The sequence below is a fragment of the Tupaia chinensis genome, unplaced genomic scaffold (genome assembly GCF_000334495.1).
Source record: "Tupaia chinensis unplaced genomic scaffold, TupChi_1.0 Scaffold000182_1, whole genome shotgun sequence".
Taxonomy (NCBI): Eukaryota; Metazoa; Chordata; class Mammalia; order Scandentia; family Tupaiidae; genus Tupaia; species Tupaia belangeri.
The window spans coordinates 3,192,697-3,205,321 of NW_006159657.1; the positions used below are offsets into that span (position 1 = coordinate 3,192,697).

Consider the following 12,625-nt stretch of genomic DNA (forward strand, 5'->3'; position numbering starts at 1 on the left):
GAAGAAGAAAGTGACATACATTATCTCATTCGATGATGAGGAAGATGAGCAGAACTCTGGGGATGCTTTTAAAAAGCTGCCTGGGACGGGGGAGAGCTCAGAGGAGAACTCTGACCGCTCGTCTGTCAATATCATGTCGGCCTTTGAAAGCCCCTTCGGACCAAATTCCAATGGGAGTCAGAGCAGCAACTCATGGAAGATCGATTCTCTATCTCTGAATGGGGAGTTTGGGTACCAGAAACTTGACGTCAAAAGCATTGATGATGAAGATGTGGATGAAAACGAGGATGACATGTATGGGAGTTCATCGGGAAGAAAGCGCGTGGGCCCCTCGGAGTCGCCTGAGAAGTAAGTTTCACTTGTGCTGTTAAAGGGAGTTGTGTCACTGCTTTCTTTTTCTACAGTATTGGGGAAATAAGAGTGCGGGTTTTAAATGTATCTAGGGCATTATTCATGTTTTAGGCTTTCAACTTAGAAGGAAAGAGTCTTAGCTTGCTGTTCTCCCGACAACTAAGAGGGGATGTGGGACAATGTTTGCAGGTACTTATTACGAAGTGAGTATCAAGTGTCTGTCTGCTTGCTTTGATATTCTTGCTTTCAACTCTCACCTTTCATGTTTGTTGACTGGATTTTCCTTGCATCCATAACTTGGCACTAGCATGGGAAGCTCCAGAGAAAGGGAGGATTAGGTCAGAGGAGAGTTGCTGGTGGTAGATCTGAGTTTATCTGTGGAGGCGGAGGCATACATAGTAACTCGCTGCACTTTCCGTCGTAACACTGCAGCTCCTGTCGATTTGTACCTATGGAAGGGGCTTGGGCAGGTGAGGGCATGCAGCAGGAAGGCACAGCTAATGACAAACCTGGGTCTCAGAATCAAGATAGCCTAAGTTCTCATTTACTAACTACATGGCTTAGGTCGCATGAGCTGCCACCCAGAGCCTCCGGCCTCGTCTGAGACCTGGAAGAATAGCAGCACCTTGTAGGATTTCGGTTGAATGCATGAAATGATTTTCCATGGAGCTTTGTCATGGGGTGGCACATCATGTCAGATCACACAGGTCAGCTGCTGCCATGTGACGGTCCCCTTTTATAATAATTCTGTGCTTAGTTTACTGCCAGGCAAGCTAGTTACCTCTTAACTTGGTCTTTATAGTACATAGCACCACCCTGATCAGGGACTTCAAAATCTAGCTTATCAAAGTGTGCAGTGGGGCCAGGTGATGATGTGATGGTTAAGGTGGCAGGATCCCACAGGGCTAACTGCACAGTTCAAGTCCCAGACCCAGTGTCTTGGAAACATGCCTGGCATTGCGTGTATGTGTACCTCAAAATCCCAAAAATAGAAATGGAGGAGAAGGGTTGTAACACAGCCATCTTCCCTAGGGGATGTTTCCTCACTTTCCCTCTCTGTCTCTCTTGTCCCTCTCTGGTGAGTGTATGTGCCCTCAAGTAAAAAATTTAAAAGAAAAATGTGTGAAAGGAATACATAGAAATGTACCTTTCTGGGGACCAACAGGCGGCGTGGTGGTTAAGGTGCTGGACACTCCTATATAACTGACCATGGTTCGAGTTCTGGACCTGGTGGCTTGCTTTCCCACTTTCTCTCTCTGGTCAAATTAAAAGAAATGAATGAGTAAATAAAATGAAATAATTTTTTATTTTATTTTTTTTAGAGGTTTTTGCTATAGGGCGCATGCACTCGCCAGGCAGAGAGAGACAGAGAGACAGAAAGCAAGAAATCACCCCCCAGGGGGGATGGCTATGCCACAGTCCCTTCTCCTCCATTCTTCTCTTGGGATCTGGGGCACACATGCACATGTGCCCGGCGTGAGTTTAAGCCACTGGGTCCGGGACTCGATCCACGGTCGACTACGTGGGAGTCCAGCGACATAGCCATTATGCCAACTGCTGGTCCTGAAATAATTTTTTTTTAAAAAGAAATGTACTTCTGTATGACTGAATCTCCTGTATTAAAGCACACAGCATGCCTCTATCCTCAGTTTTTGTTGTTGTTGTTGTTTTCTTTTAATTTGCTATAGGGCATGTGCGCTCACCAGAGACAGACAGAGACAGAGAGGGAACGTGAGAAAGTATCCTCCAGGGAGGACAGCCATGTCACAATCCCTTCTTCATTTTTCCTTTCAGGATTTTGGACACACATGCACACCTGTCCAGCTTGGCTGGGACTCAAACCATGCAGCCAGTCATGTGGGGTCTTGCTGCCTTAACTGCTCTGCCACCAGCTGGCCCTAGCCTTCAACTTTTCTTTCTCTATCTTTTTTTTCCTTTCCTTTAATTTGTTAGAGGGTATATATGCTCACTGGAGAGAGAGAGGGAGAGAAAGTGAAAACGCAGACCCCATGGGGGATGGCCACGCTGCAATCCCTTCTCTTTCATTTCTCCTTTTGGGCACGCATGCACGTATATCTAATGTATTTTTCAAGGAGTTGGCTATGTAGATCCAGCCAGCTATAACCACTGTGCCATTGGCTGGCCTTAGCTTTTAATTTGCATGTTGTTTTATCCTTTTTATCCTTTTTTTCTTTTCATGAGACTCTGCTTATTTTTGTTTCACTGGAGTCCTTATTTACAAGGACACTGGTGTTAGTAATGTTACCTTATTGATCATCTGTGATATGTCAGATGTTGTAACCTTGTGAGGTTAGCAGGTATTGCCTCCATTTTCAGATGAAAGAACAGGATTCCACAGAGAATTGAGATTTGTCAAAGTAATGTGCAAAGCTTGGATTTAGGTTCAGATATGCTGTTCTCTAGAACTGGTACTGTCAAACTTTTCTTCATGTTTTTGCATAATTGTACATATTGGTGGTTAATTTTGTGTGCCAAGTTGACTGGACCATGGAGGTGCCCAGATTAAACTTTGTGTGTACGTGAGGATGTTTCCTGATGAGGTTAACGTTTGGCTTGGTGGCCTCAGTGAGGAAGACTGCATTCTCGGTGTGGATGGGCATCACCCAGTCTGTTGAGGGCCTGTGTAGAACAAACAGTCTAGGAGGGGAGGCTTCCTTCGCCTCCTGCCTGCCTGAGCTGGGCATGGGCTGCGCTCCTGCCTTCAGGCTGCGGTTTGCAGTGCTGGCTCACGTGGGTCCTCAGGCGCTTGGACTCAGACTAGACCTGCACCACCAGCTTTCCTGATCTCTCATTTGCAAACTCAAGACTGTAGAACTTGTTAGCCTCCATAATTGCCTGAACCAAATAAATCATTATCTGTACACCGCCCCTCCCCACCACGCAGTGGTTCTGTTTCTCTGATTTGTCCTAATATGGTTGTTATTCAGATCAATATGTTACGATTTGCTAAAGGTTTCCCCATTGCTGAGTATTTAAGTTATTGGCTTTTTTGTATTTGCTTTTTGTTATCAGCCATTCCAAACTGAACATGTTTATGCACAGAACTTTTTCTGGCCCTGAATTATTTGCTAGGGTAGCTCTTCAGCAGCATTGTTCATGCTCAAAGGCTGTAAATGTTTTCATACTTGGGGCCCAAGCTGTGTGACTTCTGTACTTGTAAGGGCTCTCCGTACAAACAGAACCTGTGGTGCGTGGCATGTGCGCCCCTCTCTCTCTCTTTTGCTTTCTTTGTATCTCTTTTTCTCCATCTCAGCTTCCATCTATATCTCTGCCTCTGCTCCACCTCTGCTCTGTCTCTATTTACGTCTCTTGATTTATTTTGGGGAATTGGCTCACATCGTTGTAGAAGCTAGCAAGTTCAAAATTTGCAGGCAGACTGGTGGGCTGGAGACCCTGGAGGAGTTGCAGTGTCAGTGCAAAGGTGTCTGATGACAGAACCGCTTTTCTCCAGGAGGTCAGTCTTTTTCCTGTGGAGATCTTCCACTGGTTGGAAGAGGCCCTCCCAAGTATGCAGAGTAGTCTGCCTTATTCAGAGTCTACCAGTTTTGGTCCAGCCATGAGAGCCCAACTGTTTGAGCCTGGGACCAGGGGTTTGAGTCCTGGACCACCTAAGTAGGCCTGATGTGATGGTGTACACCAGTGCTCCCAGCTGACCGGGAGGCTGGGCAGAGGAGCACAGTGGTGAGACCCTTACACATACCTTTCTCCTTCTCTCCCCTCTTGCTCATGTGCATTCTCTGTCTCTCTCTCATTTAAAAGAAAAAAATCTGTTGATGTAAATGTTAATTTCACCGGGAACCAGCAGTTAACGTAATGGCTATGTCGCTGGACTCCCATGTAGTCGACCGCTGTTCGCGTCCCGGACCCGGTGGCTTAAAACTCACGCCGGGCACGTGTGCGTGCGTGCCCAAGATCCCGAGAGGAGAATGGAGGAGAAGGGATTGCGGCGTGACCATTCCCCCTGGGGGGTGATTTCTCGCTTTCTGTCTCTATGTCTTTCTCTGTCTGTCTGGTGAGCGCACTCGACACCAGTGCTCCCAGCTGACCGGGAGGCTGGGCAGAGGAGCACAGTGGTGAGACCCTTACACATACCTTTCTCCTTCTCTCCCCTCTTGCTCATGTGCATTCTCTGTCTCTCTCTCATTTAAAAGAAAAAAATCTGTTGATGTAAATGTTAATTTCACCGGGAACCAGCAGTTAACGTAATGGCTATGTCGCTGGACTCCCATGTAGTCGACCGCTGTTCGCGTCCCGGACCCGGTGGCTTAAAACTCACGCCGGGCACGTGTGCGTGCGTGCCCAAGATCCCGAGAGGAGAATGGAGGAGAAGGGATTGCGGCGTGACCATTCCCCCTGGGGGGTGATTTCTCGCTTTCTGTCTCTATGTCTTTCTCTGTCTGTCTGGTGAGCGCACTCGCCCTATAGCGAAAAACCTCTAAAAAAAAATGTTAATTTCATCTAATCATCCTCACAGAGACATCTAGAATTACGTTTGGCCAAATTTCTGGATTCCATGGCCTAGCCAAGTCGACACATACAATTAACTACCACGGCTGCCTTTAGGGCTTACTCTGCACCTTCTAGGAAATGCCACTTGCATTCTATGGCTCTGTAGGTGAGGGCATCTTGGAGGTGATCCACTCCTGGGGAAGGGATCTCTGGCCTCAGTCTTTCCTCCTCCCACCCTGCTGCTGCCATTGAGTGGAGCGGAGGGAGAGGCCAGCTTGGAGGAGGTAGCCTGTGGCATTGTGATGTGTAGAAACACAGAACAGCGCAGGGTGACCTTCACAGTGGCTGGGCCCCCCTGCAGGCTGTGCACAGCCTCTCCCTGCTCTTAAAGCGGGGATCTTGAGGGAACACCGTGCAGAGCAACTTGAGGAAGGAGCAGAGGAACGTTGAGGTGGCCTACTGAGTATGCTTTGATTTGATTCTTAGCTAATATTGACAGGAAAGGCCTCAGAGCTGGAGCACAGTGGTCAGGGGATGCGGCCAGGCCAGGTCAAGCTGACAGTGGACCGTGAGAGCCTCTGGCCACGTCCAGTGTTAACTTTAGATACTCTGCTGGCCCAGAGTGGGGCTCACTCCTCTGCCACTGGTGACTAAACCACTTCTTTATGTCCGAGGAAAAATCCTGTCCCTCCTGCCTCAATATCAACAAGGGTTGGTTTTGTTTTTTTTCTTCTTCAGAAGGGATGTCATCGTTATAGAAAGGAGTCATTCTGTTGCTTTACGTGTGCTCTGTCACACTAGTGGGGAAGTGGAATGAAACAGTTCAGAAGGACTCGCAAACCTATGGAAAAAAGGCTGCTGCTTGCTAGCAACGAAGAAAAAGAGAAGTGGAACAAGCTATCATATATGGCCCGTCAGAGAGCGGATAAAAGGCAAGCCCGGCGTAGCACCCTGGTGGACGGGGCCGGGCTTCCTCTCACCGGGTCCTCAGCTCCAGGCGTGCGGTAGGCAATCAGTTCGTATCTGTGGAGCCAGGGAGGCAGGGTGGCACAGGGGCTGTCCTCAGACAGCGGTTGATAGCCCCTGGGCAACCAGTCTGATAAATGTCAGGATCCTGAAAAAGGTCTCTCACACTTGATTTAGCAATCTCCCTGCAGAGAACCTGCCCTGAGGACAAACTACCAACTCTGGGAGAAGGTCATACCAAAGTCCTTATTCAGAGAAGCAAAACATGGAGTGGCCCTAAACGTGCAGCCACGGGGACTGTTGACAACACAGTACTTAATTAAAACCTAACATCTTACAGTTAGGATCTTGGACATTTTTTATTTTTTTTTTTTTTTTTTCGAGAGTTTTTTTTTTTTTTTTTTTTTTTTTGGGGGTTTTTTTTTTTTTTTTTTTTTTTGCTATGGGGTGTGTGTGCCCTATAGAAAGTGAGAAATCGTTACTTAGGGGGATGAGACAGAAAGTGAGAAATCATTACGTAGGGTGATGGCCATGCTGCAATCTCTTCTCCTCCATTCTCCTCTTGGGCACGCACACATGTGCATGCAGCGTGACTTTCAATCCTCCAGGTCCAAGACTTGAACCTCTGTCAGACATGTGGGAGTCCAGTGATGTAACCATTATGACATCTACTGGCCCCAGGATCTTTTTTTTTTTTTTTTTTTTTTGTGGGTTTTCTATAGGGCGCATGCGCTCGCCAGACAGACAGACAGAGACAGAGAGACAGAAAGCGAGAAATCACCCCCCAGGGGAGATGGCCATGCTGCAATCCCTTCTCCTCTATTCTCTTCTCGGGATCTTGGGCATGCACGCGCATGCCCCTGGCGTGAGTTTAAGCCACCGGGTCTGGGACTCGAACCGTGGTCTACTACGTGGGAGTCCAGCGACATAGCCATTATGCTAACTGCTGGTTCCTGGCCCCAGGATCTTGACCATCTTAAATGATATTTAAGAGTATCTATGTGTATGAAGATGAACTTATGAATTACGAGTGAATGCAAAAAACAATATATTAGTTTCAAACAAAACTCTCATTACAACTGTGTGAAGAAAAGAATGCATAGAAAGAAAGAAAAAAGACACTGAGAAAACCAGGTCTTACCCAGTTATGTTTAGGGTAACGTGACTGTGGATGTCTGGATTCCCTCTTCCCTCTTGGGCATTTTTTATATTTTCAAAGTAAGAGTCTTCCTTTTCTTTTTCTTTCTTTTTTTGGAGAGGTTTTTGCTACAGGGTGCATGCACATGCCAGAGAGACAGAGAGACAGAAAACGAGAAATCACCTGACCAGGGAGGATGGCCACGCTGCAATCCCTTCTCCCCCATTCGCCCCTCGGGATCTTGGGCACACATGCACATGCGCCTGGTGTGAGTTTAAGCCGCCGGGTCCAGGACTTAAACCGTGGTCAGCTACATGGGAGTTCAGCGACATAGCCATTACGCTAACTGCTGGTCCCACCAGTTACTATTTTTAAATTGCATGACACAATAGTCACATTGATGTAACTCATTTTTATTTTTAAAAAGTTATTTCAATGAATTCTTTTAGAGAGATTTTTGCCATAGGGTGTGTGTGCTTGCCAGAGAGACATAGAGAAAGAAAGTGAGAGACCACCCCCTGTGTGATGGCCACACTGCAGTCCCTCCTCTTCCATTCTCCTTTCTGAATTTGGGCACGCACCATACATGCTTCCAGCGTGAGTTTTAAGCCACTGGGTCTGACACTCAAACCATGGTTGACCACATGGGAGCCCAGCGATGTAACCATTTCGCCATCTGCTGGTCCTGATGCAACTCATTTTTAAAATGGTGGCCCTTAGGGACCACTTTTGCGTGAGTTCTGAACCTCGTGCTGTTGGGGCCTGGCTTTACCTGGTGTGTGCATCTGTTGCTAGGAAGTGGTGGGAACTGTCTCAGAAATGACAAAAAACCCCCAAAAACCAAAAAACAAAAAAAACCCCACAAAAACAAAATCACAGCAATTTAGTTGAAAGATCTTAATTGGCTTTAGTTTTTATTCTGAAATTGGGTATCACTTTATTCCATAAAATAGGGTTCAGTGTTTCAAGGAGTTGAGCCAGAAGAAGTTGGTTTTATAGGCTGAGAAGGAACAAGGAAAAAGCAGAGTGGGGTCGTTTCAAGGTTACTGTCCTTGTGAGATGTCTCGGGAGATAGAACAGGGGGAAATAACTGAGTGGTTAACATCAGACTGCTCCTGGTTGCTTCTTTTGTATAAGGATGAAAACAGATGGAACTTCATTATCCCGCCTGTTGGCATTGGCCTGCTTTGGAAAACTAGGCGGTTACTTTCACTTCAGATTTCTCTGAAGGGCGGGTAACAGTTCAGCCCTGGCTTACTGATGTGGAGGCAGGAGCGAGTGACTCCATTTTCATTCATTCCGGTCTGTTGGGGCCTACTGCATGGCTTATTCCAAAACAGCCCGCCCCCACCCCCATAATTGTTATTTAACAGAAACAAACTGAAAATACTTCCTGCCAGGGACCAGTGGAATGATACGGAAGAGACTGGCACTTTTGTCACATCAGGTGTGGGCCTCCCTTGGTCACCCCTGGTGGGTTGGAGCCTTAGGAGGGCAACTCTGAACAGATTCTAGAGGCACAGCTGTTCACCCAGGACTTGGCTGCAATTGGGTTCTGCTGCCAGGGTCCAGACGGGAGCAGCTCCTCTCTGGTCCCAGCCTGCCGTCTGAGAGTCCCATCTCAACGCCTTACCTGCAGGAGTACATGGGCCATTTGCAGGATTCTGTTAGGATGGCTTCTCCCTGGGTTTCCTGTTCAGTGCTGAAGGCCTGACCAAAGGCCAGAGCAGCCCGAGACAACTCCATGAGGAGCCTCTGAACAGGTCACAGGCCAGAGCCACCCCATGCCGTGGGTGGACGTAGCAATGTAGGATTGTAAAGAAACACCAAGGAAGAGCGAGTCCCAGAGCCTGCAGTATTTACTGTCCGGTCATTTGTGGAAAGAGCTTGCTGCTCCTTCTCTAAAATACAGAGAAACTGTGTAAGCCAGGACACCCGGTGGGGAGCAGGCCCAAGACCACCGTGGTTAGAGGGAGAACCAGGGCCTTGGTTCTACTGCTTGTGGTGGACGACCGTGGGCAGGGCACTTTGTCTCTGCAGTTTCTTTTCCTCCCTCCCTCCCTCCTTCTCCTCTCCTCCCCTCCTGTTTCCTCTTTCCTTCTTCTATAAAATAGCTTTTTTTTTTTTTTTAAAGGTTTTTGCCATAGAGTGTGTGCTTGCCAGAGACAGTGAGAGGGAAAGTGAGAAATCATCCCCTAGGGGGATGGCAATGGCTGTCCCTTCTCCTCCTGGGATTTCGGGCATGCACACAGGTGCGCCTGGTGTGATTTTCAGGCCACTGGGTCCAGGACTCATATCACAGTTGGCCGTGTGGGAGTCTAGCACCGTAAACACCACTTGGGGCCACTTAGCCCCAAGTAGTTATGCTTATGGTCTACTTTAGTCGTCTTTACCCAGTGAGTTATGAAGTGATTTTATAAACTTCGTGTAGCTATGTCCCTTTTTAAAAAATATTTTATTTTACTTTATTCATTATCATCATTTTATTTTGTATTTTTGAAGTTGACCAGAGAGAGACAGAGAAAGAGAAGGAAAGTGAGAAAGCAAGCCACCAGGTCCACTGTAGTCCAGCCGCCCTAACCACCACGCCCCCTGTGGCTCCTGTCCTGGGTTTTTATTAGCATTTCAGAAGCAAACGCTGCAGTGGGCAAAAGCTCCGTGAAGAGCCTGCTGGTCCAAAGGTCACACACGTTAGTTTTGTTCTTTGAGGTGGGTGGCAGCATAACAAATCATCTGGGCCTGGTTAATACTTGAGCTGAGCACCTCCCTGGGAAGAGGCCCAGACGTGACCCGGTCATATCTGTCCTCTTAGCCTGGAGGGTCTGGGACCAGCGAGGCGAAGCAACAGCGGCCCGAGGTCACATGGCTGCCATCCTCTCAGAACCTGGAGTGCACAGAGCTTCTCCTGCTTCAGCGCTTGCATATGCTGTTGCTTCCCCTCACCTTCTTGTCCCTCTTCGTCCAGGTGCTTTGCTCCCCTCAGCTGTCCCTTTACACCTTTCTTCTTCCAGGCAGCCCTCCACGACCTTCTTGACCAACTCTGTGAATCTCAGCTGCTGTTTTCCACCTTCTTGTGGTTCTTCGATCCATGTCCCCCTCCACTCCCCAGCTGTGAGCTCCAGGAGGGCAGGATAGACACTGCCAGCTGGCCCTTGGCCCTCTATGCAAGCTGGGAGCACGGTGCATGGCGTCTCGTATGTGCTCAGTCAACACCTCCGGAAACAACAAATGCCAGAGGTCTGGTCTTCGTGCTCCCGACCCCAGCCATGTCCCCTCCTCCTTTCACACTGGTCATGGTCTGGTTAATTCCAAGAAGGCACTTGAGGCCTGACAGACACCTGTGGGGAGTCCTGTGCCCACAGGGGCTCCTTGCCCTTCACCAGCTGTGTTCTCTCACCGTAGGCCACTGGATGGGAACACCTGCCTCTCCCAGATGCACGGCTGGGCCCCGCTGCAGGTGCTGCACGGTGATGCCGATGTCCTCTTCCCCGTCAGTGTCGGCGGAGCAGGCTCCTACGGCCCCACGGGGGGGGCCTGCCGATGCTTCTTTGGCTGCAGTGAGAGCTTCAGCCCTGCCAGGAGCAGCAGGAGTGCACGGTCACCTGTGCAGGTGGGAGGGGGCAGGAGGGTGGGCCAGGGCGCCGGGGCTGGCTGAGCTGCAGTGAGAGGAGACTTGGCCTTTCATTCTGAACCAGGGCTTTGGACATGCTCTTGGCTGAACATGTGTTGGGGAGTCGGCTGACAAGTCCCAGGGAGCCCCTCACCTGTGGTTCTTTCCCCTCACTGGTGGCTTGTTGAACTCAGTCATGGAAAAGTTGGCCACAACCAGTGACCACTGTTTTGCCTCTGGAACTGGGAGAAGGTAGTTGAATACTCATCGGTAAAGCAAAAAAGGGCTTGGAGACTGGTCAGTAGCTTGATTAAGCCTGCCTGGCTGACGGGTGGGCCTTTCAGTATCATTGCTCGCCACGGAGCCTGTGTGTGTGTGTGTGGTTCGCTGTGTTCCAGGCAGGTCAGGAGGGAGGGCTGGGCCTGAACTCAGTGCCCCTGGGCTGGAAGTGCAGCACAGCTAGTGCAGTGCCCGCCGCGGGGACAGGCTCGGCTGCTGTCATGGCCCTGAGCCCCACAGTCAGCTGGCTTGGGTGCCCTTCTCTTTCTTAGGAAAGGAGTGCCTCATCTGGGCCTCGATTTAGGAAATTGAGGCTGGGACCCACCAGCTGCTCAGGAAGCTGTCAAGCTCTGAACTGGTTGATTGGCTGTTGTCACTTAGGGGGGACAGAAACCCACTCGGATCAGCTCTGAGTGCCGAGATGGGCTGGGGTGGTCACTGAGCAGGGCAGAGCAGGGTCAGAAAGCTGGGTGTGAGTTACCTTCTCGTCAGGGTTCCCAAGGCTAAGTACTTCTATCTGTCAGCCTCGGGGTCCCATCCAGAAAATGGGGCCACTTGACAATGAGGACAAGCCCTCAGGAAGCTGTCAGCATGGCCAGCAGGGGGTGTCTGACCCCAATGAGCTCGCCGACTTTCTCATGACTTGCGAGGTGGGTGGCTCTTGTTATGTCACCTCTTCCGGGTGTCGATTTGTGAGGGCGATTCCTTGGCCCGTGCCAGGGCTCCGAGGCAGTGTACCCTTAGTGACGTAGCGGTGACAGGGCGGGACCCCTCGTGGAAGTCCGCCAGCCATGCAGATGCGGGCCAGGCTGTGGGACGGCAGGGGCTGGAGAGAGCAGGCAGTCGCACAGCTGTCTGGGTGCTGGGTGCTCACAGCCTCCGACTCACAGCCTCCGACTCACGGCTCAGTTCCTCACTAAGCCGGCCTCATGGTTGGGCCCGTGAATCACTGCTGGCTAAAAGGTGCAAGCAGGAGGGTCCCTTTCGTGTCCAGAGGCTCCTTCATTTCCTAGCTCGGCTCCTGTGAACCTTCAGTCCTCTGGCTGATGTCAGGCTGCTCCTGGGGCATCTGGTCTTGGAGAATCCAGTGTTCCTCCTCCTCTGGGCTCTCCGTAGATGAAGGTCTCAGGGTAAGCAGCCCCCAGTCAGCCTCTAAGGTCCCCCTGGCAGATCTCCTGTGTCCCCACCCCGACTTTAGCTTCGCAGACCCAGAGGCTCTGTCTCGTCACTATTGCTGGGACCCAGGCTCCAGCTTCTCTCTCGTGTGCTCAACTGAGATGCTGCATTAGAGCGGTCTGCCAGTTTTGTCATTTACCGTGGAGAGGAAGCCTGCGATGGCCTGAGGGGCAGACACACTGTGGGTGGCATAGCACTCCAGGGCTGCATGAAGGGAGAGAGTCAGACCTGGGGAACTGGCCACCTGGCTAGAAGGCAGCCTGGTGTCATGCCCCTTCTGGCCCGATGCCCCATATCCAAGGCCACATTTAGGTCACATAATGCTAGGATGTGGCCAATCGGCCAGGCTGACCCTTGGACCACCTGGGAATGTCCCACCAGTGTTTCTCTCTGAGGCTCCTTTCACTCCATTTCTGATCTGACTACTGTCCCTTCTGACTGACACCCTCCTCTAGTGGTGTCCCTTCACCCTCTGTATTCTGGCTGAGGGGCCAGGTCGTCCCTTAGTGGTGGCTTCCCATGCAGGGGCTCCTCGCCTTAGGAGGCTCGTCCATTATCTTTGAGAATGGTGCCTCCATAGGCACTTCCTGGGAGAGTTAGGGAGAGAGAGGGGGGCACAGAAAAGGAAGAGGCGC

General features: G+C 50.2%; 1 protein-coding gene across 4 annotated transcripts in view; it reads left to right on the forward strand.

The window, feature by feature from the left end:
* The window catches only part of SNX29 (sorting nexin 29), a 535,094-nt gene that overhangs the window by 51,371 nt on the left and 471,098 nt on the right, over nucleotides 1–12,625 (forward strand). The window contains exons 1-3 of one of the 4 annotated variants that reach the window (XM_014587074.2): nucleotides 5,198–5,284; nucleotides 5,560–5,825; nucleotides 10,328–10,447. In XM_014587074.2, the coding sequence (XP_014442560.1) occupies nucleotides 5,635–5,825; nucleotides 10,328–10,447 (311 nt within the window). In that variant the 5' untranslated portion in view covers nucleotides 5,198–5,284; nucleotides 5,560–5,634. Of the gene's footprint in view, nucleotides 349–5,197; nucleotides 5,285–5,342; nucleotides 5,826–9,681; nucleotides 10,163–10,327; nucleotides 10,448–12,625 lie in introns of those variants that run through there. The other 3 variants (XM_027771071.1, XM_027771069.1, XM_027771070.1) reach the window with 3 other exon arrangements.